We start from the raw sequence: 22522 nt of genomic DNA on the forward strand, positions 1-22522 counted from the left end.
ACTATGGATTCCTCTCCCCGATGTCAGTAGCGTTAATACCCACGACTGCTCCAGTTTAGCCTTGTACAGGTAGTGCGGTTGGCACCAAGGTTGCCTTGAAACCCTTTCACAGATGGCAGAGAGCCACATGAGGAGTACTGAGCACCGTTTGTTCCCCTGCAAGCATTGGCTCCCATTTGCCCTGTAAATCGTGAGCTGGCAGTGCCTCTCGTGGGACTCTGGCAGCCTGGTTTCATTCCTCACTGGTGCGTCCTTTGAACCCCGTGCTCCAGCCAAAAGAGAAAAAAAAAAGGCTTTCAGAATAACTTATAAGCATCCAGAGCCAGTTCTGGACTTCCAGTTGAAAAGGCATCATGGCAACAGAGGAAAGGGGGGGGAGAGGAGTGGGGGAGGAAGAAGGAGGGAGGGAGGGAGGGAGGGGAGGGGAGGAAGGAAAGAAGAAAGAAAGAGAGAGAGAGTGAGAGAGGGAAGGGAAGGGAAGGGAAGGGAAAAAGAAAGAAAGAAAGAAAGAAAGAAAGAAAGAAAGAAAGAAAGAAAGAAAGAAAGAAAGAAAGAAAGAAAGAAGAAAGAAAGAAAGAAAGAAAGAAAGAAAGAAAGAAAGAAAGAAAGAAAGAAAGAAAGAAAGAAGAAAGAGAGAGAGAGAAAGAGAGAGAAAGAAAGAGAGAGAGAGAAAAAGAGAAAGAAAGAAAGAAAGAAAGAAAGAAAGAAAGGAGAGAGAAAGAGAGAGAAAGAAAGAAAGAAAGAAAGAAAGAAAGAAAGAAAGAAAGAAAGAAAGAAAGAAAGAAAGAGAAAGAAAGAAAGAGAAAGCAGCTCCATAACTGGGCAGAACCATCCATGCAACCAGGCCAAACAGTCCAAAGTTGAGCTTTCCAAAACTCTTTAGCCAGGTGGAACAAAAAACTGGGAAGCAGACAGATCCAAAGCATCTGGCTAGCTAGAGCGTGGAGGAAAGGAGGCCTGCATGTGGTGGGGATCAACAACAGCTTTCCCACCAAACATGGCTTTCTAGAACACAAGAATGCGTGCTCCTTCTCCCTCACCCAGGGCTGAAGACAGAAAACCTTGGACCTCAGCCCAGCTCCGAAGGAGTTGACTCAGGTAATCCAAGGGATTAGCTGGGGAGAGCCAGCGTGACCAAGCCCTCTCTTGGCAGAAGCGACAGGACAGGCCCACAAGGCCTCCACAAAAATAATTAAAACTCTACAGCTCTGCTAAGGATCAACGCGTTCTGCTCAACCGGGGTAGATGGGGTTGACTTTGTGTCCGTCAAAAGATGGGACAGGGTCGGCTCCGACAGGCAGGTAGAACCAACAAATTCTCACTTTGGGTAGGAAAATTTTAATTTTCTTTCCCCCCCCCTTCCCTCCCTCCCGAACTCGAGTCAACCATTTTTTCCCTACAGGAAACAGTCCCACCGATCTGCAAGAACCACACCACTTAAAATGGGTTAGGAGGGAAACTCAAGAGGAATGCAAAGAAAAGGGACGCGTTGGTGATAGCCTTGCAAGGTAGTCCAGACGAGATGCACACCCAAATGAACTAGCTCTACTTTATTGTAGAGTTACCTTAACAGAATCTTGCAAATCGGAACAAATATTGCAAATCACCCCCCCCCCTCGCCTTTACATGCAGGAAACTAGAGCGCATTTCTGAAATATTTCCCACACTCTTATTCCTTCTCTGGGTCCAGCTGCCTCTTATCCAATCGTTCTCCCGTCTGCAGTTCCTCCTCACCTCCCAAGGTCATTCCCACACCCATTACAGTTGGCTACTTCGTATACGAACGTGTCCCAATCATATTTCAATTTCTGAATGGGGCTGGGAAGTCATTGCTAGCAAACATCGGTAGAGGGCAATCTTGGCCAAGGAAATTAACTTTATTTGCTTAAACTGATAAAAGTGAATATTTGTATCTTAACTTGAGTCTCCCAGCAGCATCTTCATACAAGCCAGATCTGCTCCCCGCTCTGTGCCTTTTGAGATTAACCAAGATTATCTCAGGGTGGTAGGCTAACTGAGCCAAATAAAACCTTTTTTTTTTAAATTATGAAGGTGGAAAACTTTCAAACAAACACTAAGCTATTAAAATGTTGGTTAAAGGTGGTCTGTAGAGCCCAAGGGAGCCAAACCTATAAGTAAACATGAAAAACAGGGAAAGCTCGAAATGAATTCAAAGTTCAAGGCAACCGGTGACAAACAATATAACCAGCAGAGTTAAACTGCATTCTGCATGGAGAAGGCAAGATAAACCCCAATCTTTCGAGTCCCTTTAGAAGTTTGTTTTAAAAGGAAGAAACCTATCGTTCAAGGTTCAATGTGTAATTAAACAACAGTCTCACTGTCCAATTAATCAGCAAAGATAAAACAGAAGGCTTACGTTCCTAAGTTTCCATAATAAACATTTTCCAAGCTCTCCCGCTCAAGATTAATACAGCCTACCTCCAGTGGATTTTTTTTTTAAAAAAAAAGTTTGATCTCATGGGAATTTTTGCAAGTTTGGGGAAGAGAATACGGTAGATTTAACGGAGTTTAAGGGCGTTCAGCGGCTGGCAGTTATTTTTTTTTATTTTTTGTGACATTTTTAGACCACCCTTTATCCGTCTGAACGGTGTACAATAAAATTATGTGGGCTGCGGGTTAACCTGATGCCTCATAGCAGTCTAACTAGCCGTTCAAATTAAGTTCACACAGAAACATAGATTCCCCAGTTGATCGAAAACCAAATAAGACAGTTTGGTTTAGCCTTACATGTGAACCCAAGCACAGAAGCTAGTTCGTCTTGTTTTCTGATTTAGCAGTTTGCGTGGAGGCCTGCCAATTGCAGTTTATTCAAGTAACCTGCGCCAGAAGGCAAGCCAAGAAATAATGGATGGAGACTAATCAAGAAGAGAAACAACCTAGAACTAAGGAGAAACTTCCCAACAGTGAGGACAATTAACCAGTGGAACAGCTGACCTCCAGAAGTTGTGGGTGCTTCATCACTGGGGGGCTTTTAAGAAGAAAAATGGGACTTGTCTGAAATTGTATAGGGTCTCCTGCTTGAGCAGGGGGCTGGACTAGAAGACCTCCAAGGTCCCTTCCAATTCTGTTATTCTGTTTAGGGAGAAATTTATTTATTTTATTTTAATTCCATTTATATCCCGCCCTTCTCCGAAGACTCAGGGCGGCTTACAAGCTTAGCAGTAGCCTTCATTCTATGTATATGCCTGCTTATTAGGGCTTTCACACACACACCCAAGCGGCATTATTACAAAGTCAGCTTAATTGCCCCCAACAATCTGGGTCCTCATTTTCCCTACCTCGGAAGGATGGAAGGCTGAGTCAACCTTGAGCCTGGTGGGATGAGAACCTGCAATAATTGCAGGCAGCTGGTGTTACTTAAGGAGGCATTAGCCCACTGCTCCACCAAGGCTTATTGATGAGAGTTACCATCTTTTTTGCTCAGGCTGGTTACTTCTCTTTAACCATCCAAGGATATGGTCAAATAAGTCAAAATGGCAGTTGTAATGAAAGCTCCAGCAGTTTTCTGTTTGTTCCATCTTCTTGTATTTTTTTAACCATGTCCTGCAGACACCCTTTAAAAATCTCTCTAATCTGGTTCTTTAACCACTAGACCAGGGATCTCCAAACTTTGCAACTTCTAAGATCTGTGGACTTCAATTCCCAGAATCCCCCAGAAGAGATTGGACAGCCGTTTGCCCAGAAGGGTATATAGGCCCTCAAGCTTGAACAGGAGGTTGGAATAGAAGATCTCTAAGGTCCCTTCTGACTCTGTCTTGTTCTGTTAACTTCCTAGGATTTCAGAGAAAAATCTTTCTTAGCCATCTGTAGCCACATCCCACCCTATTCCCAAAAATCTATGGCTTCCCGCTCCAGATACTCAAAGCACAGTGCGAGGCAAAGGTGATTTCTTACAATTTATTCAGAACTAGATTTTAATACAACAAAATGTTTTGGTGACTAGAAAAGCAGCCTGGGGGATGTACACCGAGTCAACTTCAGCAGGCAGGTTTGACTTGCTTGCTATTAAAACAACAAAAGCCCACCAGATGGTGAAACTAAGGAACCTGGAAAGGGGGGGCATTGAAACGCTGGGGGGGGATAAATGAAAAACCACAGCAGTCAAAAGGGTTGGCCTCTCTATCTTGAACTGCAACTCAGCAAAGTGGGTATTTCACTTTTCCCCCAAAATGCAGAATGGACGCAGCTGTGATAGGCGACGGCGACATTTCAGGGATTGCCTGGACTGCAACGCCCATCCTTCCTGGCGTGATGGGAGCTGTAGTTTGACCGTCCCTAGAGAAGCGACACATCGCGAGCAGCGCAATACAGTTAAGGCAACTGAGCTAGGAAAACGGTCAAGCCGGGGATAAAACGAAGTTAAAACATCAGCAACCAATTCTCGACAACGTCACAACACTGCAATTACAAAACGAAACCTCCACTCTGCCTTGGTTGGTTCCTCTAGCATTTGAGTCTGCTGGCTTCTGAAGAGTACACTGGACATAAAAAGATTTCTAAAGGATCAATTGGTGCTAAAAAAGCAGCTCTGGAGACTCAAGTTGCAGTTGGGAGGTTCCTGGGCTAGCCGGTGGATTCCGGTGGAGCCCAGTGAAGCCTTGTGGACTTGGATCATTTCGAAGGATTTTGGAAGACCGGTGGGGAATTTAATGGACCTGGGGGAGCCAATCTTTGTTGACCACAGTCTGGAAGGCCCTAATAATTATGGAACTGAGGGCCTATGGACTGGTGGTCAGTTACAATCTCTAGGAATGACGGGACAACGGGGGACTTGGCTGTTATTAGAATTGACTATGATGGCTTGTTCTGTTTTCACAATCAATTGCGCATTGCCCTTACACCCCAAAGGACAGAGAACTCTGGGTATTGCCATTGTGAGATTATGGCCGAATTTACAACTGCTGCCCCTAGAGGTGAGAGCTCTATGGGGCAGGCCATACCCAGTGTGGTTGCTCCAGACTTCCATCCCCCCGAGAATTGGCTCTGTGGCCGTAGTGAGAGGACGGTGGCAGGCCTGCCCGGGGGGTTTATCCAGCTGAGTGGCAGCGGCTGGACGGAGGCCTGGGACTCCCTTTCCGAATAGATCCTCCTCATGGACTATTATCTATGGACTGCCTGCGATCCGGACTGCTATTTATGCCTTCCTTTAAATATTCTTCCACGGACTTGTGCGCCCTCAGGGGTGCTCCCCCCTCCTGGGTGCGACCCGCCTTGCCAGCCGATCATAACCTCGAGGAAGGGCCCATTTATTGGGACCCTGAGAGTTGGCTGGGCACGGGTTGGGGCCTTCGACGTAGACCTAATAAGAGGCCCCTGATTATTTTTCTTTCAAAATTTTTTAGGGGGTTAGGGAGGCGGGAGGGTTCTTTTGGTTGTTTGGATAAGGGGGGCTATCCAACCACCGCTGTTCTGGCTAGGGCCGATGGAGATCGCAGGGGGGAGGAGCGGGGGTCGGTCACCTCCGGGGCTCCAGGGCTGGTCGTGGGGCTACCTATTCCCACGACATCAGGGAATGGCAGCAGATGTAGGAGCAGAGGGCCGTATCGATCTCAGGGAAGGCCTCTCCGCTGCTTACAAGCGGTGGGGCACTCCGACCCTCTGGCTCTACCCCAAGGGCCCGGGAGTGAGGGTGTGCAGCCCCCTGAGCTCCGGCTGGTGTATTTGAACGCCAGGTCTGTCTCTAATAAGGCTCCTCTCGTTCGTGATCTGGTTGAGGGTGAGCAGGCGGACCTGGCTTGCATCACGGAGACTTGGTTGGGCCCAGAGGGCGGGATTCCTCTGGTTGACCTTTGCCCACCAGGTTTCCGGGTGCTGCACCGGCCTCGGGCTCAGGGTAGGGGTGGGGGTGTGGCTGTTGTTATGAGGGAGACCTTGTGTCCGCGGGAGGCCACTGTTCCTCAGATAGTCGGGTGTGAGTCTCTCTTTCTGAGATGCGGCCCTGGTGCGCAGTTGGGCCTGCTGCTGGTGTACCTTTCGCCTAGTCACGCAGCAGCAGCCCTGCCTGAGCTGCTCGATGTCCTCTCTGGGCTGGTGGTTGAGTTCCCGAAACTTATAGTTTTGGGGGACTTCAATCTACCATCGCTGGGAGGTTCATCTGTGTTGGCTCGGGAGTTCATGGCTTCCATGACGGCCATGGACCTGACGCAAGTAATTTCGGGACCGACTCATGAGGGAGGCCACACCCTTGACCTAGTTTTCTTATCTGGACGGTGGTTAGATGATCTTGGTGGGGGCTCTCCAATTATTATGCCCCTGTCATGGACCGATCATCATCTCCTGCGGCTGGTCTTCCGTTTTGCCACCCCCCGCCGTGGGTGTTTGGAACCAATTAAATGGTACCGCCCCAGACGCTTAATGGATCCCCAGAGGTTCCAGGCAGCGCTGGGGTCCCCACCTGCCTCCCTTGCTCACAGCTCGGCAGATGCCTTAGTGGAAGCCTGGGAAAGGACGGCCACTGAGGCTCTTGACCGAGTTGTACCCCTGCGGCCCCTGACCCGGTGCAGATCCCGTCGAGCTCCATGGTTCTCTGCGGAGCTTCGGGAGATGAAGCGTCGGAGACGGGGCCTAGAGAGCGGTTGGAGGTCCAGCCGATCCGAATCCGACCGATTGCGACTAAGAACCTACATTAGGTCTTATCTCGCTGCGATAAGGGAGGCGAGGTCTAACCACTTCGCCACCCTTATCGCGTCCGCAGATAATCGCCCAGCCGCCCTGTTTAGGGTGACTCGCTCCCTCCTAAATCAGGAGGTGAGAGAGGATCCCTTGCAGGGTCGTGCTGAGGAGTTTAACCAACATCTGTCGGACAAAATCGCTCGGATTCGGACCGGTCTGGACTCTGACTGGGCAGAGTCTGACGATCAGGACACTGGCGATCTTGTCGATATCACCTGGGAGGAGTTTGATTCTGTGACTCCGGAGGAAGTGGACAGGATCATGGGGAGACTGAGCACCACCACGTGTTTATTGGACCCGTGCCCTTCCTGGCTGGTTTATGCAGCCCGGGAGAGGACACGCAGCTGGTTCCAGGCAGTTATATCGGCTTCTTTGAGTGAGGGTAGCTTCCCCGCCGTCTTGAAAGAGGCGGTGGTAAGGCCTCTCCTCAAGAAGCCTGCCTTGGACCCAGCTATATTAAACAACTTTCGTCCTGTCTCCAACCTTCGCTTCCTTGCGAAGGTTGTTGAGAGTGTGGTGGCGCATCAGCTCCCTCTGGTCCTGGATGAAGCGGATTATCTAGACCCGTACCAATCGGGTTTCAGGCCCGGGCACAGCACGGAGACGGCATTGGTCGCGCTGGTGAATGATCTCTGGAGGGCTCGGGACAGGGGATATTCCTCTGTTCTAGTCCTATTAGACCTCTCGGCGGCTTTCGATACCATCGACCATGGTATCTTGCTGCGGCGTCTCAGGGGATTGGGAGTGGGAGGCACAGTTTTACAGTGGTTCTCCTCCTATCTCCGGGGACGTTCGCAGTCGGTGTTGGCAGGAGGGCAGAGGTCGACCGCGAGGTCTCTCATTTGTGGAGTTCCTCAGGGGTCGGTCCTCTCGCCTCTCCTGTTCAACATCTACATGAAACCGCTGGGTGAGATCATTCGTGGCTTTGGAGTTGGGTATCATCAGTACGCTGATGATACCCAACTTTTCCTTTCGACCCCAAACCACCCCAGTGATGCCCTCAACGTGATGTCCCGGTGCCTGGAGGCGGTTCGGGTCTGGATGGGGAGGAACAGACTCCAACTCAACCCCGACAAGACTGAGTGGCTGTGCATACCTTCATCCCGGGTTTATTCGGATGTTCCACCTCTGGCTATGGGGGGTGAATTATTACCCCCCGTAGATAGGGCTCGCAACTTGGGAGTCCTCCTAGATTCACGGCTCACTTTGGAAGACCATATAGGAGCTGTGACTAGGGGGGCCTTCGCCCAGGTTCGCCTGGTGCGCCAGTTGCGGCCCTATCTTAGCCGGGATGATTTGTGCACGGTCACTCATGCGCTCGTGTCCTCTCGTCTGGACTACTGCAACGCTCTCTACATGGGGCTGCCCTTGAGGACCACCCGGAAGCTCCAACTGGTACAGAATGCAGCCGCGAGAGTTGTGTTGGGAGTCTCCCGATACTCCCACGTTACACCGCTGCTCCGTGAGCTGCATTGGTTGCCAGTTGTCTTCCGGGTGAGATTCAAGGTACTGGTAACAGTGTTTAAAGCCCTTCATGGCATGGGGCCGGAGTACCTTAGGGAACATCTGCTGCCGGCATCAAGCTCCCTGCGCCCTGTGCGTTCCCACAGAGAGGGCCTCCTCAGGGTGCCACCGATCAGGGAATGTCGATTGGTGGCCCCCAGGGGGAGATCCTTCTCTGTGGGCGCTCCGGAGCTGTGGAACCAGCTACCGGTAGAGCTCCGGATGGCGCCCGATCTTCGCTCCTTTCGCCGCGACCTCAAGACGTTTCTGTTTGTACAAGCCGGCCTAGCCTGATGGGGATTGGTGGGGTTTTTTAATTTTTTGTTTTAATTTTAAATTGTTGTTTTAGAATTTTATTCCAACTGTTTTAATATGGGCAATTATTTAATCTTGTTTTAACGTTTGTATGTAGTATTTTATTCTGCCCTGTGAACCGCCCTGAGTCCTCAGGGAGAAGGGCGGTATATAAATATTATTATTAAATTATTATTATTATTATTAAATTAAATTTTAGGAAGTCAAAACGAGGAAGACGGCTCAGACTGGCAACGAGGAATCTGGCACGTGGCTTATTCCAATTCTGCAAAGATTGAATTTTGGAGTCCATCCAATCCAATCTGTGCATCGAACCCTCCCTTTGGAGAATTAAAACGGGATGTCCCCAAATCTGCCAGCCTACTTTGGGGCGAGTACAAAAAAGGTCCTTTTCTTCCATCAGTTTGGACACTGATGGAGGGGGGTCAACTGTCCTGAACCAATCGGAATCCTCCCATCATTTTTTCAAATCCAACCAGCCATTCAGATTCTGCTTTTCATGGTCTGCACAGCCTACAAACCTACCAAATTTTTTTTTAAAAAAAGAGAAACATAAAAAAACTACGGTGCCACTTTCCTTCAGTTGCCTGAAAGATTCATGTTTTCACAGCTTCCAGTTTTGCACATGTTGAAATTCAACCATCGGGCACTTAAGCCAAAGGCGGTAATTTTTTTTTTTACTTCCCCAAAAATTCAAAATCTAACTAAACGCAATTCTCCCTCCTCCCCCCAATGTTAAACTTTTATAACTGAAAAAAAAATTAGGGAAAACAAAATCATTTCCTTCTCTTTCACACAAAGATAGCAACAAATACTTTAAAGACGTAGTTTAAAAGATCCAACTTATTATAATAAAAGAAGCTGGGATGCTAGTTTGGGAGAAAACATCTGAGCGTGGACATCCACCCACGGATGCAACAGGAAAGTGGAACTTTGCATCCCAGCTGCCTTTCCTTAAAAGCTCCTAACAAAACAACAACAAAAAACCAGTTGCCTTTGACATGTCTGGTTTTAAGAGAATTTTCCACGGAATAAAATTGGATTTCAATCTAATAAACTGTCCTGCAATGAATTGTGGCACTGACAAAGAGAAACGGTGGCTTTTTTGTTCCAGTCCTGATATTCCGGTATCCTTTCAAATTTTGCTGAAGATACAGGAAGATACGGGATGCAGGAAATACAGATACAGGAAAATTCAGCTTAGACCTGTAGGAGTAACTCCGATTTGGGGAGTCAATGGTAACCTTTTTTCAACAATGTTGGCAATTCACTGGTTTGCACCCTTCAAGAGTCACCAGCGTAGGGAAGGCCCTTAAATCAGGATTGGACTAAAATGGCTTCTCTTGGTGGACTAAAACATCATCTCTTTAGTCAAAAAGTTTCCGTGCCAACGCAGGACTTCTTGGTCTCTTCCTGTGGGTTAAACAAAAACTAGTTAGTCCTCACCCTACAACGGAGCCCAAAATTTCTGCTGCTAAGCGGGACATTGGTTAAGCGAATTTTGCCCCATTTTTATGGCCTTTCTCACCAGAGTTATTAAGCAAATCGCTGCAGGTTTTAAGCTGGTAACCCAGTTGCTAATCGAATTTGGCTTCCCCATGGACTTTGCTTGTAAGGAGGACGCCAAAGGTGATCACGTGACCCCAGGACACTGCAACCGTCATAAATACGAGTCGGCTGCCAAGCATCTGAATTTTGATCATGTAACCACGGGGACGGTGCAGCGGTCGTTAAGAGTGAAAAACAATCGTGTCACTTTTTTCAGAGCCACTGTAACTTTGAACGGTCACGAAATGAACTCTTTTAAGTTGAGGACTGCCTGTGCTTCGCTTTGCATCTCCACAAAAGGTTCTGTGAGTTAAGAACCACCTCAGTGGTTGGATTTATTTATTTTTCCCCTGCAAGGAAGGGCCTCTTTGCAAAGCACCCCCAACTGCAAAGAAAGCGACATTCCCAATCTACCTCTTCAAGAGTTACTTGATATCCTGGGTTATCCAGCTCAAACGCTTCTACGTCCACTCCAGCATCGGGCGCTCTGTTAATTGTAATCTGGCCACGACGGGCCAGTGTCTTGGGCTTCAAGAAAAGAAAGAATAAAGAAAGATGTGAGTTATAACCAGATACCTTCTGGGTTTCTGAAAATGGGCCTCTTGGGACAATGGCAAATCTCTAATCTCTTCTTAAAAATCTCCAGTGTTGGATCAGCTTCTGGAGGCAAGTTGTTCCACTGATTAATTGTTCTAACTGTCAGGAAGTTTCTCCTTAGTTCTAGCTTGCTTCTCTCTTTGGTTAGTTTCCACCCATTGCTTCTTGTCCTGCCTTCAGGTGCTTTGGAGAATAGGTTGACCCCCTTCTTCTTGGCGGCAGCCCTTCAAATATTGGAAGATGCTATCATGTCACCCTTCATCCTTCTCTTCCATTAAACTAGACATACCCAATTCCAGCAACCTTCGTATGTTTTACCCTCCAACCCCCTAATCATCTTTCTTCTTCTCTGCACTCTTTCCAGAGTCTGGACATCTCCTCTCTTTTTCTTTTTTTTTAATTTCGTGGTGACCACTGAAGCTAGACTATGTCTTGAATCAGGGCTTAGGGCTCAAGATTCTGAATGTGGATCTGAAGCAGCTTCTCTAGCTGAACCTGTGGAATGCCAGCCTCAGGAGACACCAAGGCAAGAATTGCATGAAGGTAATTAAAATTAGGCACCACCTGGACAACAAGAGCAATCATAGGATGGTGTAAGCCCCATCCCAGCCCGCCCTCCCACACACACCAGGATAGTGGAGACCAGCAGTGCAGAGATGTTTTACGAGGTCCTTGTCAAGCAAGAGGGTAAATCTCTTGATTGGTGACATCTGGCTGCAGCTCTTACCAGCCAAAGGAAGGTGGGGACAATTATTACAGCAAGAAGACACCCAACGATGAGGATCACAGCATAGATAGGGACACCTGATTTTTTCAAGGAAGGCTCCAGCCCAACACCTAAAAGTTTTTTTTTAAAAAAAAGAGTTAAAAAAAGAGGCAAACTTTAGCTCAGACTGTATTATCCCAGAGAGGATTAAGCAGCCTGCCCCGTGTTGCCAGGGTAAGAGTTCCCAGTGGCTGCAGTGGGGAGCAAATACAGGAATTTGACACTCAGGAAGATCTGCAGCTTCTCCATCCCATCTTCTACCTTTTTAGTAGTTTGCAAGTAACTCATCCGAACCTTTTCCCAAGAGCCTGAATTTCGGGCTTCAGCAAGTTTGAACAAACGAAAGCTGTAGCCCAAAATGGGTTTAAGAGGACACTTGAGGCTTCAGCTTAAAACAAGATGTCCCAATGAAGTCCTACCAGCCACAGTAAAGGAGAACCGATCCACTTGAAAACTTGAGGAATCTAGGTAATCCTTTGGGTCAACTGAAAACGCCAGAGTGTGGAGGACATCCTTGTTGCTTGGCGCTGGTTGCTGGAATATCACATCTCCGTAACAAACGAGAGAACCCCCTCTACAATGGAAAGGCAAGGGAAAGGCATGGCAAGAGAGGTTTGACCTGGTTCACACCCAATTATAAAACGAGAGCCGGCTAATCTCACAACGAACAGCTAGGTTTATCCACTGCGTTAGCCCAGAATTTAGAAGTCGCATTACGACTTAGTCCTCTGAGCTCAACCTTTGCAGAGGTCTCCAAGGTTGCTGGTTTTAAGAAATAGCTATACCGTTGGAGAACTTCTGCTAGACTCGTCTGTGCGTCTAGGATGAAGCCATTTCATCCTAGGCTCAAAGAAGAGTTCACAGAAGAAGTTCTTCAAATAGGCCAAGCAAGTAGAAGTTCTTCAAATCACTAACTGGCAAGCTGTAACCCAACCAGACAGGCAAACACTTCAAGTTGAAGTGGCCCATCCATATCTCAGCAACCGGCTCCCTAATAAGCAGGCTATGAAAGAGAAAACAGTTCAGTTAACTTACGTGATGTTCCGGATTGCCACTTGAAGGAGATTTTCGTATTTGCCAAGTATGCGTGCCAGCTGGAAAGCAAATGGTTTCGCACGGTGAGCCCAGATCAGAGCCCTCCCTCTAAGCCTTTACCCATCGCTTTTTCAGCTTCCACACCACTCGTAATTCCTGCCTTCTACTAGTCCAGCTCCAACTCGGCAGGGGCCTCCAACCTTCGGAATTTTAAAGACTTGTGGACTACAACTCCCAAAACTTCCCAGCCAGCCTCAGAATTCTGTGGAATTCTGGGACTTGAAGTCCATATGTCTTAAAAATTGCCAAGAGTGGGGGTCCCAGCCTTACACCAGGGGAACTTTAAAGGAAAAAGAATCCTCTTGAATTACTTTTCCAGACGCTGAACCTCCCACGCGCTTCCAAGCTAAGCTTAGGAAATCTATAGCTTCCAATTTGGCATTATTGCAAATGTTGCAGAGGTGAGAAACTTAAGAATCCTCCTTCACCAAAAAAACCTCCTCCTTTTCAGTTCCCTGCTAAAATAAAACTCTGCATAAACCTAAGAAAACCCAACTTTACAGTCTATACCAGGGGTGTCAAACTCAATTTCATTGAGGGCCGCATCAGCATTGCAGTTGCCCTCGGGGCCGGGTGGGTGTGGTCTACTGGGTGGGTGTGGCTAAAGTGGGTGTGGCCTACTGGGTGGGCGTGGCCAGCTCTACATCCTTCGCATCAAGGGTGCCTATGGGGGCCTGGGCAGGAGTGGGACAGATCTGAGGGTCTCTGGCAGAAGGAGGGTCTCTGGGCCAAGGCAGTGGGGGCCGTTCTCTCACTGTTTCCAGGATGGCTTTGGGGGCCACATGAAACCACTTCACGGGCCGGATTTGGCCCCCGGGCCTTGTGTTTGACACGTCTGATCTATACGCTCTTTACTACTTTAAACAGGCACAGAAATCTCCTACATTCTTTTAATGTTCACAACAAACACCCAAAAGAGTTTTTTACATGCTTTGCAAAGGATGAATTTACATTTCCAGGAATCGCTTTATCTCACCTACCGTAGCAGAGAGATCCTTTGCAAGGTTCTGTTTTACAGAAGAACGGTCCAACATCTTCTCATTGAATACTCTGTTGGTTATCAAGAAGGAAACTGGAAAGACTTGAAGACTGAGCTTTGAACCTAAAAGCAGAGAGTTGCACTTAAGGAAAAGGGGGCATCATAACTGTATCCAACCTCAGACCTAAAGCCAGTCATGGGTCAGTAGCTACTGACCATTGATGGAGAGTGAGATGAGGTCCACAGAGGTGTTTGCAAGGCCAATCAGTGCTTTGAGCATCCAGCCAACATCCACATGAGTATCGCTCTTGATGAAGATATTTCCATTTATATCAATGTCCCCTTGGGTATTTCTGCATGAGAGAAATTATGCTACCTTTGGTTGATGAAGACTTGACTTACCTTCCAAGAGATGTGAAAATTCAGCATTTGATATCCATTTGAGGAGCAAAATATCTTTCGCTATTTCAAATGAACCCATGAAGCTGTCTTGGATTGGTCAAGTGTCCAGCCTGAAAAATGTCCAGACCATTGTTTTTGTCTGAGAAGTGATCCTTCCCAGAAATTTGTGACATACCTATTATCAACAAGGGAGATCAAATGAACTGCATATCGAGTTCCAAGCAGTAGTTTCATCTGTATGGGAAGAAATTATTAGATCACTGAGTCATTAATTCAGTTTGCAGACTTAAGGATTAACTCTGCTTCTCAACAGAAAAAATACTTAAGACCTTTACGGGCAAGTTCTTCATTTCTCATCCCTCCCAAAAATCCTGGAGCATACCTACAACTCATTAAGTTCAAGGTTTCCTGCCACAGAAGTTCATCAAGGAAAGTTATCTGAGATCTTAATTTGGAAGCAGCAGACCAAATATGGGTGCAACCAGCCCATTTAAAATGGCTGAACTCATTCACAATGGGCCTCTCTTCTATAAGGTGTTCTCCATGCCTGAAGTCAAGGGCCTCAGTTTCTCCCATTACCTGGATTTTCAGAATATCCAAGTGTTCTTGGACAAGGTTCTTGTCACCAAAGGCTGATACGGACCCCAGTTCCAGGAGAGTGAAAGATACAGCCAAGTTCTCAGGTTCTAGATTTCTCAGGCTGAAACCTAGTGAAAAAAGAAGACAGTTCAAGGAAGCATGTCTACAAGCCGAGGGATCTTCCTACTTCAAATTAATTACAAATCAATCAATCAATATAAATCTAACAAATAAACTTCAGTCAGCAACTCCCTTCTTGCAGAAAGGCAACTACGTTCCTTAAGCGAGCCTATTGTTTATGTAAATGAAGACTCAAATCATCCAGGCCAAAAGTATCTAAAAAGGTTGAATCGTGGCAACTGGGCCAAAGTTGACCAAAGCCCGTTGACTTACCATTTAAGAGCAAAGATCTTACATCTATCCTCCAGTCAAAAAAGGCATCTATTCCCCGGCTCTCAACTTGTGTCACAATTGTCCGTATGATGTCAGACGGGGTGGGAAGAAGGCCTGTTCCTTGGAAGACCACCTGGCTCTCCACGATGACAGATCCATTCCTATGGGACAGAATTCAGGACAACATCTACGGACCCTTCTGGCAAATGGGCTGGTCCAACCTTCACCTTCCTAACAAGTTAGAAATCTGGGAATTGCCCGTCAGCAGTCCAGCATTTCTAGATGCAGCCACCGGGAGGGTTCCAGGTTGGACAAAGCTGTATTATAGTTCCATCTTAAACAGTGGTACGGCTGGGCAAAAAAAAAAAAAGCAAATCTCTGGGAAAAATACTCTCTGCATGGATCCCTCCATCTTTCATGCTACATGGGCAGACGGGACTAATGATAGGTTGGGATTAACATTGATTTTTTTTTTCCAAACCATGTGCACTAATTTGAATCTGCAATTGGTCTGGTAAATTAATTCAGAACTTTCGTTCTAAGCATCCAGTTGGGGGAATTCTTCATAGAGGTAAAATCAATTCAGAAGGACCAAAGGGAAAAGGACCGCTGCTATAGCTGCACATGAGCCCTTCTGAAGCTCAAGAGTCAGTTCAGAGGCCTCCGTTTCAGAAATCAAGGCAGGGCAGAGAACTGATCAAATCTCCCTACTGATGTTTCGTACCCTTCTATGCTTAATTCCATGGGTCCAGGGGTAGGATTCAGCCGGTTTGCACCACTTCGGCAGAGCCGATAGCTACTTTTTTGTTGCCCGGGCCCAGAATGGACTTCTGGAAGCAGCATCCACACAGAGAACCAGTTGTTCACCTATTTGAATCCCACCCCTGACCAAGGTTCTCTTCCTGTCTAGAAACCCAAGCGATATATTTGGCAGCGTGACTTACACGAAACGAAGGACCCTTGCGTGCAGAAAGTTCTCATAGGTAGACAGCATCTTCTTCAACTGGAAGCAGAACATTAAAATAGATTTATTGTTAAGGGGCAGTTTTGCACAGAAGAACGTTAAGAACGTAGGAAGCTAGCAGAGAAAACTCCAAATGGATAATCCATGGGTACTGCGCAACATTTCTTGTTCAACAGCCAACTTTGTGGCAATGGTGGGATATAAAGTTCCACCAGACAAGGTCAAGAAAGCAAAAGCTACAGAATGATCTCTTTAATGTTAGTCTTGGGGTAAACAAAGACAGGGAAATTCAATGTCCAAACCTTGTTAGTAGCAAATTCATTAAGTTCTGAAGACTTGCCTTCAGAAGTTCTGGGTGCTCCATCACTGGAGGCGTTTAAGAAGAAACTGGACATCCACTTGTCTGGAATGGTATAGTGTCTCCTGCTTGAGCAGGGGGTTGGACTAGAAGATCTCCAAGGTCCTGTTAGATTTGTTAGCAGGGATGGGAAACTATGGCCCCTTTATGGCCTGTGGACTTCAACTCCCAGAATTCCTGAGCCAGCACAATTATAAAAGGGCCATGTGCTCAGCTCTGATTAAGAGGGTCTCTTGAAGATTTAAATTCTTTCTGGGCTTCTCACCACCTGAACCGAGACCCCATTTATAAGCTAAGCTGCTAATGGACATTCCATCTTTTTGATTATTTTATGTCTCCTCTCCCTTGTCCCAAAGGTGCTTTTTCAAGAGGCAACTGGGCTTTTGTTTCCTGAGGGCACAGACAAACCTCCAAATGGCCTCAACGGACTCTCTGAAAGAACGCAAATGACCAGCTGTCTGCAAGGAATATAAACCCTTCCATTCCTCACCATCCAGTCAGAGCTGAAGAAGCTTCTTGGAGGAAAAGAAGCAAAACGTCTTCAAAACTGCTAAGCTTGTAAGCTGCCCTGAGTCTTCGGAGAAGGGCGGGATATAAATGGAATTAAAATAAAAAAATAAAATAAAATAAAGAAAAACAAGAAAGTCTAGTTGCCTCTTGAAAAAGCACCTTTGGGACAACCATGAGCTGGATGACGGAGAAGCTGCACATTCAGCCTCTGCATTCCCAGCCTCCTGTGTTCATGCACAAAAGATGAGGAGATCGAGTGGTGTGGTCCACATTTCCCTTGATATCTTACGTAAACACCCTATGATCTCATATCACCCCATATATAGTCCTTCCTTGCTTCTACACGCTAGTTTCTGCCGATTACCTTCTCATAACCTCCTGTACTGACCTTGACGCACAAACAGACTGTTATTTATTCCTCAGCACCAAGGACCCCATCAGACTTATGTCATTTACTTCAGCCTTATCATTATTATGAACAGATGTGTTCCTCTCCAAAAGGGAGGATGAATTGATAGACACCTGCCAAGAAAAGCAATCTCCCCTGGAGATGTCCTTGGCAAGCAACTCCAGCTCCTAAATCAGATCACTTTCCTACATGAAAATCTATTTAAGCCAAGAGAAGTCAGGGATGGGACTTCAGAGTAGATCAGGAAGGCGCTACATTCCAGCTGGCACAAGGCAGGGTCCATCCACAATCTTTTTCCAGAGTCCTTGTCTGCAGAAGAGACATTTATGGAACCATTATCTTGTAATTTATATTAATAAAGTTCTGGGGTTCTTTGTTCTACCTGGGTCTGTGGTCTTGAATCCTGAAAGACCTACAATCTCTGACAGTGGGAATTGTTACTGACAGCATCTTCCACATTAAGAAAAGTTGCACAAAGCCGTTATCCCAATTGAAGAAGAGAGATTGCACGTAATCTTTGTAAATTTAGCTCAGTAGTCACAGCAAGTATCTTAAGGAGAAGGATCCAGATCTGGCAACTTTTGCTGATGGATTTCTGATATAGCAAGGAACTTCCTGGAGAACCTCTGACAACAACCTATTATTGGAACCAGAGTCCAATTTTGTACGCGATACCTTTGTCTCCTTGTCCACAAAGAAACAATGGATCCAGTTTTCATCCACAGATCAATGCTGTCTAGATTAGTGATTGGAAACACAAAGGTCGGTAGATGTTCCCTAACTCTAGTTCTTTAAGAGGACTAAGCAACATCTCCAATGGCCAGGCCCATTTGGTATTGCAATCTGATTAAAATCCAGAGGATAATATGTCATCTACCTCAGTCTACCAACGACGTTAAGACTGGGGACCATTGTTTCAGAGGCCTACTCGCCTATTCCCGCAATCCCTTGGATGCTTTTTAATATCTCTACAGCTAGATCCTGAAGATCAGGAACTTTATCCTCCTGAAAACCCTTTTTTTATTTTTGGAATCCAGAGCTCTCAGGTATCCCTGGTTACCTGTCATACAATATTGAGAATTCCAGCTGTTTGCTATCTCCCAATGAATTGAGTGCCCTAGCAATAACATCAACATTGGATTATATTCATAAAAAGGAAGCTTCTGAGAAGGGAAGGGAAGGGAAGGGAAGGGAAGGGAAGGGAAGGGAAGGGAAGGGAAGGGAAGGGAAGGCTTACCGTTAACTTAATTTCTTTTTCCAGTTTCTTGAAACTTTCAGAAGACTTGTTCATCAGCAAGTTTGTGTATTTTATTTTGAGGAGACGAAACCACAAAGACAGAACACGCACTGATGGAACAGTTGAATCTGGTTTACCAAGGGTCAAACTCTCTTTCACGGACTGGTTCGACAAGGAGTGGGTGAATTTGGATCTGGGCTGCTGTGAAGTGTCGTCACTGTGCGCTCCAGTCACAATTTTTGTTCTGGGTAATGTGGTTGTGTATCTCTCTTCTGATCTGGACACCTTGGCATCAGCAAGGGTCCCATTCTTCTTGGGCTCCATTGTCCCCAAGATAGCAATCAAAAACTTTCTAGTGAAGACCGGTTGGGAGGAAGTCATGCTTTGAGCTGATCTATTCTGAAGTGGTGTGAAGGTACTTGCTGAGCAAGAGAAGTTCCTACAAGTAGTTTTTGACTCAGCTGGAAGAGTTCTTTGAGGGGTCCACAGCGTAGTTGTAGCAGAAAATATTGGAGGTGCCTGATTGGATTTGGTCTCCAGGACAGATGACGGATATGCAGGAACATCAGAATTACTGGACGGGGTGAATCCTGAGCTACGAAAGGGCAAAGCTGTTCTGCCAGTCGTTCGTATATTATTTGCAGGGGAGGTATCTGTGGCCTGGTGTCCCAATGCGTTCTTCAAGGTGACCATCCCAGAAGAGCTACCTGCGCCAACTCTAGGAACTTTCGTAGGCGAGGACAGTACTATTCCACCCACTGTATTCCTTGACTCTAGGGAAAGTGGTGTGGCACTGAATGACATTGTTCTGCTAGCCATCGTCTGCCCTTTTCTAACCAGGTGGCCCTCCGTAATGTTAATAAACGTTTTCATAGTTGACTCAGGAACACTGATTCTAGAGAAGGGAAGGGAAGCAATGCTTGAGGATAAAGAGTGGTGGGATGGTGTGACTGAAGATCTATCAGATTCTATCAAATCTGGAGGGGAAACTGGGGGATGAGATCGTGATGGACTGGAAAGCTTCTGTTCAACAGAAGGGCTACCAAAAGACTCCACTGCAGAACTAATGGTGGGTCCTTCTGGGAGATCAGTGTTTGTCATTCCAGTTGAGGCTGCTCTCACTGGATGTAGAACATCTCCTTTATCTAAATATGGGCGTGATGGAACCGCAGAGTCATTTTTTGTGGTACCAAGACTAAATACCTTTGTTACTGAGAAATCTGTAATTGTCTCAGGCTCAGAAGACACCTTTGATGTTTGCCACACCTTAGACATAGGAGTAGCAGGACTTAAGGGAGATAATGAAGTAGCTCCACTTCTCTTTGGCAAGGCATCTTCTGTCTGAACCCTAGTCAGTCCTCTGATTGAGTCAGTCTCCATAACAGTAAGAGGAGACTTTGAGGTACGCATCTCCTTCACAGCTGCTGTGGTCTGTCTCGTTCTTCCATAATATTGGGTCTCTAATGGCTTCCCATCACCAATAGTGTGAGCTGTGGCTTCCAATAGATTTGTCTGAAGGGCAACCTGAAGCCCAGTTTTAGCACTTCCAGAAAGCAGTGTGCTAAGTGGGGAAGAGCTTGAAGTCTGATGAGTCAAGAAACCCACACCAACACTGCTTGCCTCCGTTTCATCTTCCAAGATGGTCCCATAGATGGAGCTCATTGTAGGACCTAGGTTGCCCTCAACTAAGGAAGACGTGTTTTTTTCCTTTGGTTTCATTCGTTCCACAAGGGAGCTATTTAGCAAGGAGACCTCATGTTTTTTTGAAGTTCCAAAAGATGGAGTTGTTGTAGAACTTCCAGTGTGTTCTTTCAACAGAGAACTCTGGGGTTCAAGAGAAGGACTGGCTTCCTTCAGAAGGCCAATAGCTACACTTGCAAAAGCAAGCTGTGTCATCCCAAGTGAAACTTTGTGCCTTGGCATCTCGGCTACAGAGGTAGGAGTGGTACCAGTTGTCCCTGGCACCAGCTGATCCCTCTCATTTTTAACCACATCAAAAGAAAGCTCTGCTTCCATAGTAGATTTGTCCGGTGAGCTGGCATTTCTCAATGGCATCGTAAAACTGACTTCCAGCTCTTGAGATCCATGCAAGGTAGAATCTGCTGTCAATCGTTGGGGCGAAGAACTCGCCAGCGTAACTAAGCTATGGACAGGTGGTGAGACTGTGACACTTTCTTCATCAGAATGGATTGCTGTGGACTTCTCTGAACCAAGGTGGGTTCTACCAATTGCAGTTGACGGAGGAAAAAACTCACGTGGCTCAAGCCTTTGGGAAATGGGTTCAGGGGAAGACCAACTCATGCTCAGAGGTTCCATTTGGTGCCGAGTGGAAACCCCAGGGGTCTCTTCTGACTGTAATCTCCTCAAGGCTGCAGATGTAGGCAGAGCAACGTGAGCGGTGGTTTCAACTGGGTATCTAGCAGAGAGCCAAATAGAGGAGAGAGATTGAGTGACAGGACTGGTGACATCTGTTGGGGATTTGGTAGCAGCCAGTTGAACGGTATCGTAGTCTTCACTGGACGTGGTCATCTGGTCAAGGAGGACCTTTCTTGAGCTTGCCACACGAGATGGGGTGGAAGAGGCAACCGGTAAGCTATTGCTACGAGATTTGAAGAACTGGGAACCACCGGAGCTCTGAGACGTTTCTTCCCTACTTGAGCGAAGAAATAATGGTCTTCCCTCGGTGGTGCCAAGAGACCCCATCCCAGGGGAAGAAACTAGATCCTGAATACTTGCACCCATTGACTGAACACTGGGCGACGTTGCATAAGATCTTCTGTTCCTCTCATGGAAAGCATCCAGACGTTGAAAAGGAGAGGCAGGAGGCTGGCCAGCCTTTCTCTGATTCACACCATTAGGTAACCTACTAAAAGACAAGTCTGTTTGTTGTTGGTCCCACTGGGTGTGTCCAAGATTTGTGGGTTTCTCAGGAAAAATGGTTGTGACATTGCCAGTTGGCCAACCGGTAGCAGAAACGGTATTTAAAAAGCTTTGATCTTCTTTGCTGGTGGCCGTGGTAAAGAAAAGCAGAAGAATGGTGAAGGGAATGTGCCACTTCAGTCCGCTGGCAACTCTGACCGAGTTGGTAAGAAGAGATGAAAGTTTGGGGGGGGCAAAGGGCAGGTCTGCAGGCTGACATCTTGTGGAGGAACTCAACATGGCTGCTTCACTGTGAAACAATAGGAAGAAAGGTTACTCGTGCCATTTTCCAGAATGTTATTTCCCCCCCCCACTATCAAATTAGGAACAATTAAAGGACCCGAACTCCCTTGTGATCCCTTCCAAGCCAAATAAACCAATTTTGGGTTGGTTTGGTTTTTCCCCAACACCCAAATGTATTTGGCTAGTTTGGGAGCCATTGTGCACAAATCATTATTTACTGCAATTCCTAAGCATCCTAACTAGCAAGTGGTAGGATGTGTGTGAATGCGTAAGCCAATTTCCATCACAATGACCAAGTTGAAATGTTATCATGGTTCAGGGACAGCAAACTTCTCTCCCTAAGGGGCCTTCAGGTTTGGGTGGACTGCAGCTCCCATCTTCCTCAGCCAACAGGACCAACAGCCTTGCAGACATGAGCCCCAGAATCGAATCTTCTGAATTATGTAAGAAAGCCCCTCCCCTTCCCCCCCTCCAAAAAGGCTAGCCTTGGAAGCTAAACAGGGAGAGAACAAACTAATTCAGGGACAGGAGGCCACTAAGAAACCCCCAGGTTTGGAGACTAGAATATAAAGTTAAAAAGTATCTCCCATAAAGAAGAACCCACAAATTGCTTCCAAGCCAACTAACTGCAAGGCCAGATCCTCAAGGCGCTGAAGGTTGAACTTAAAAGAGCCTTGGTGGAGCAGTGGGCTGATGCCTCCTTAAGTAACACCAGCTGCCTGCAATTAGTGCAGATTCGAGTCCCACCAGGCTCAAGGTTGACTCAGCCTTCCATCCTTCCGAGGTAGGTAAAATGAGGACCCAGATTGTTGGGGGCAATTAAGCTGACTTTGTAAAATTGCCGCTGGGGGGGGCGCGAAAGCCCTAATAAGCAGGCATATACATAGAATGAAGGCTATTGCTAAGCACATTGTGCTTTAGATTGTAAGCTGCCCTGAGTCTTCGGAGAAGGGCGGGATATAAATGGGATTAAAATTAAAAAAATAAATAAATAAATAAATAAGTCCCCGAA

At 46.7% G+C, this 22522-nt stretch overlaps 1 protein-coding gene across 3 annotated transcripts; it reads right to left on the minus strand.

Moving 5' to 3' along the window:
- Nucleotides 1-8709: 8709 nt before the first annotated feature.
- On the minus strand, nucleotides 8710-18518 carry LOC310645681 (uncharacterized protein). Of its 3 annotated transcripts, none has more exons than XM_083371652.1 (12): nucleotides 18349-18518; nucleotides 15815-15873; nucleotides 14871-15031; nucleotides 14478-14605; nucleotides 14074-14132; nucleotides 13713-13849; nucleotides 13498-13619; nucleotides 12458-12516; nucleotides 11842-11996; nucleotides 11384-11493; nucleotides 10474-10587; nucleotides 8710-9924 (listed from the first exon to the last, which is right to left on the minus strand). In XM_083371652.1, exons 1-12 carry the CDS (start codon nucleotides 18400-18402, stop codon nucleotides 9883-9885), a joined length of 1200 nt encoding a protein of 399 aa, XP_083227778.1. In that variant the 5' UTR covers nucleotides 18403-18518; the 3' UTR covers nucleotides 8710-9882. The 3 variants fall into 3 exon arrangements, 2 of the variants coding, with proteins under 2 accessions (XP_083227778.1, XP_083227779.1); XR_014493563.1 differs by having other exon boundaries at nucleotides 9912-9924; nucleotides 11862-11996; XM_083371653.1 differs by lacking the exon at nucleotides 8710-9924 and having other exon boundaries at nucleotides 10442-10587; nucleotides 11862-11996.
- Nucleotides 18519-22522: the final 4004 nt, after the last annotated feature.

This window comes from Vipera ursinii (assembly GCF_947247035.1).
Source record: "Vipera ursinii genome assembly, chromosome: 11".
Lineage (NCBI taxonomy): Eukaryota > Metazoa > Chordata > Lepidosauria > Squamata > Viperidae > Vipera > Vipera ursinii.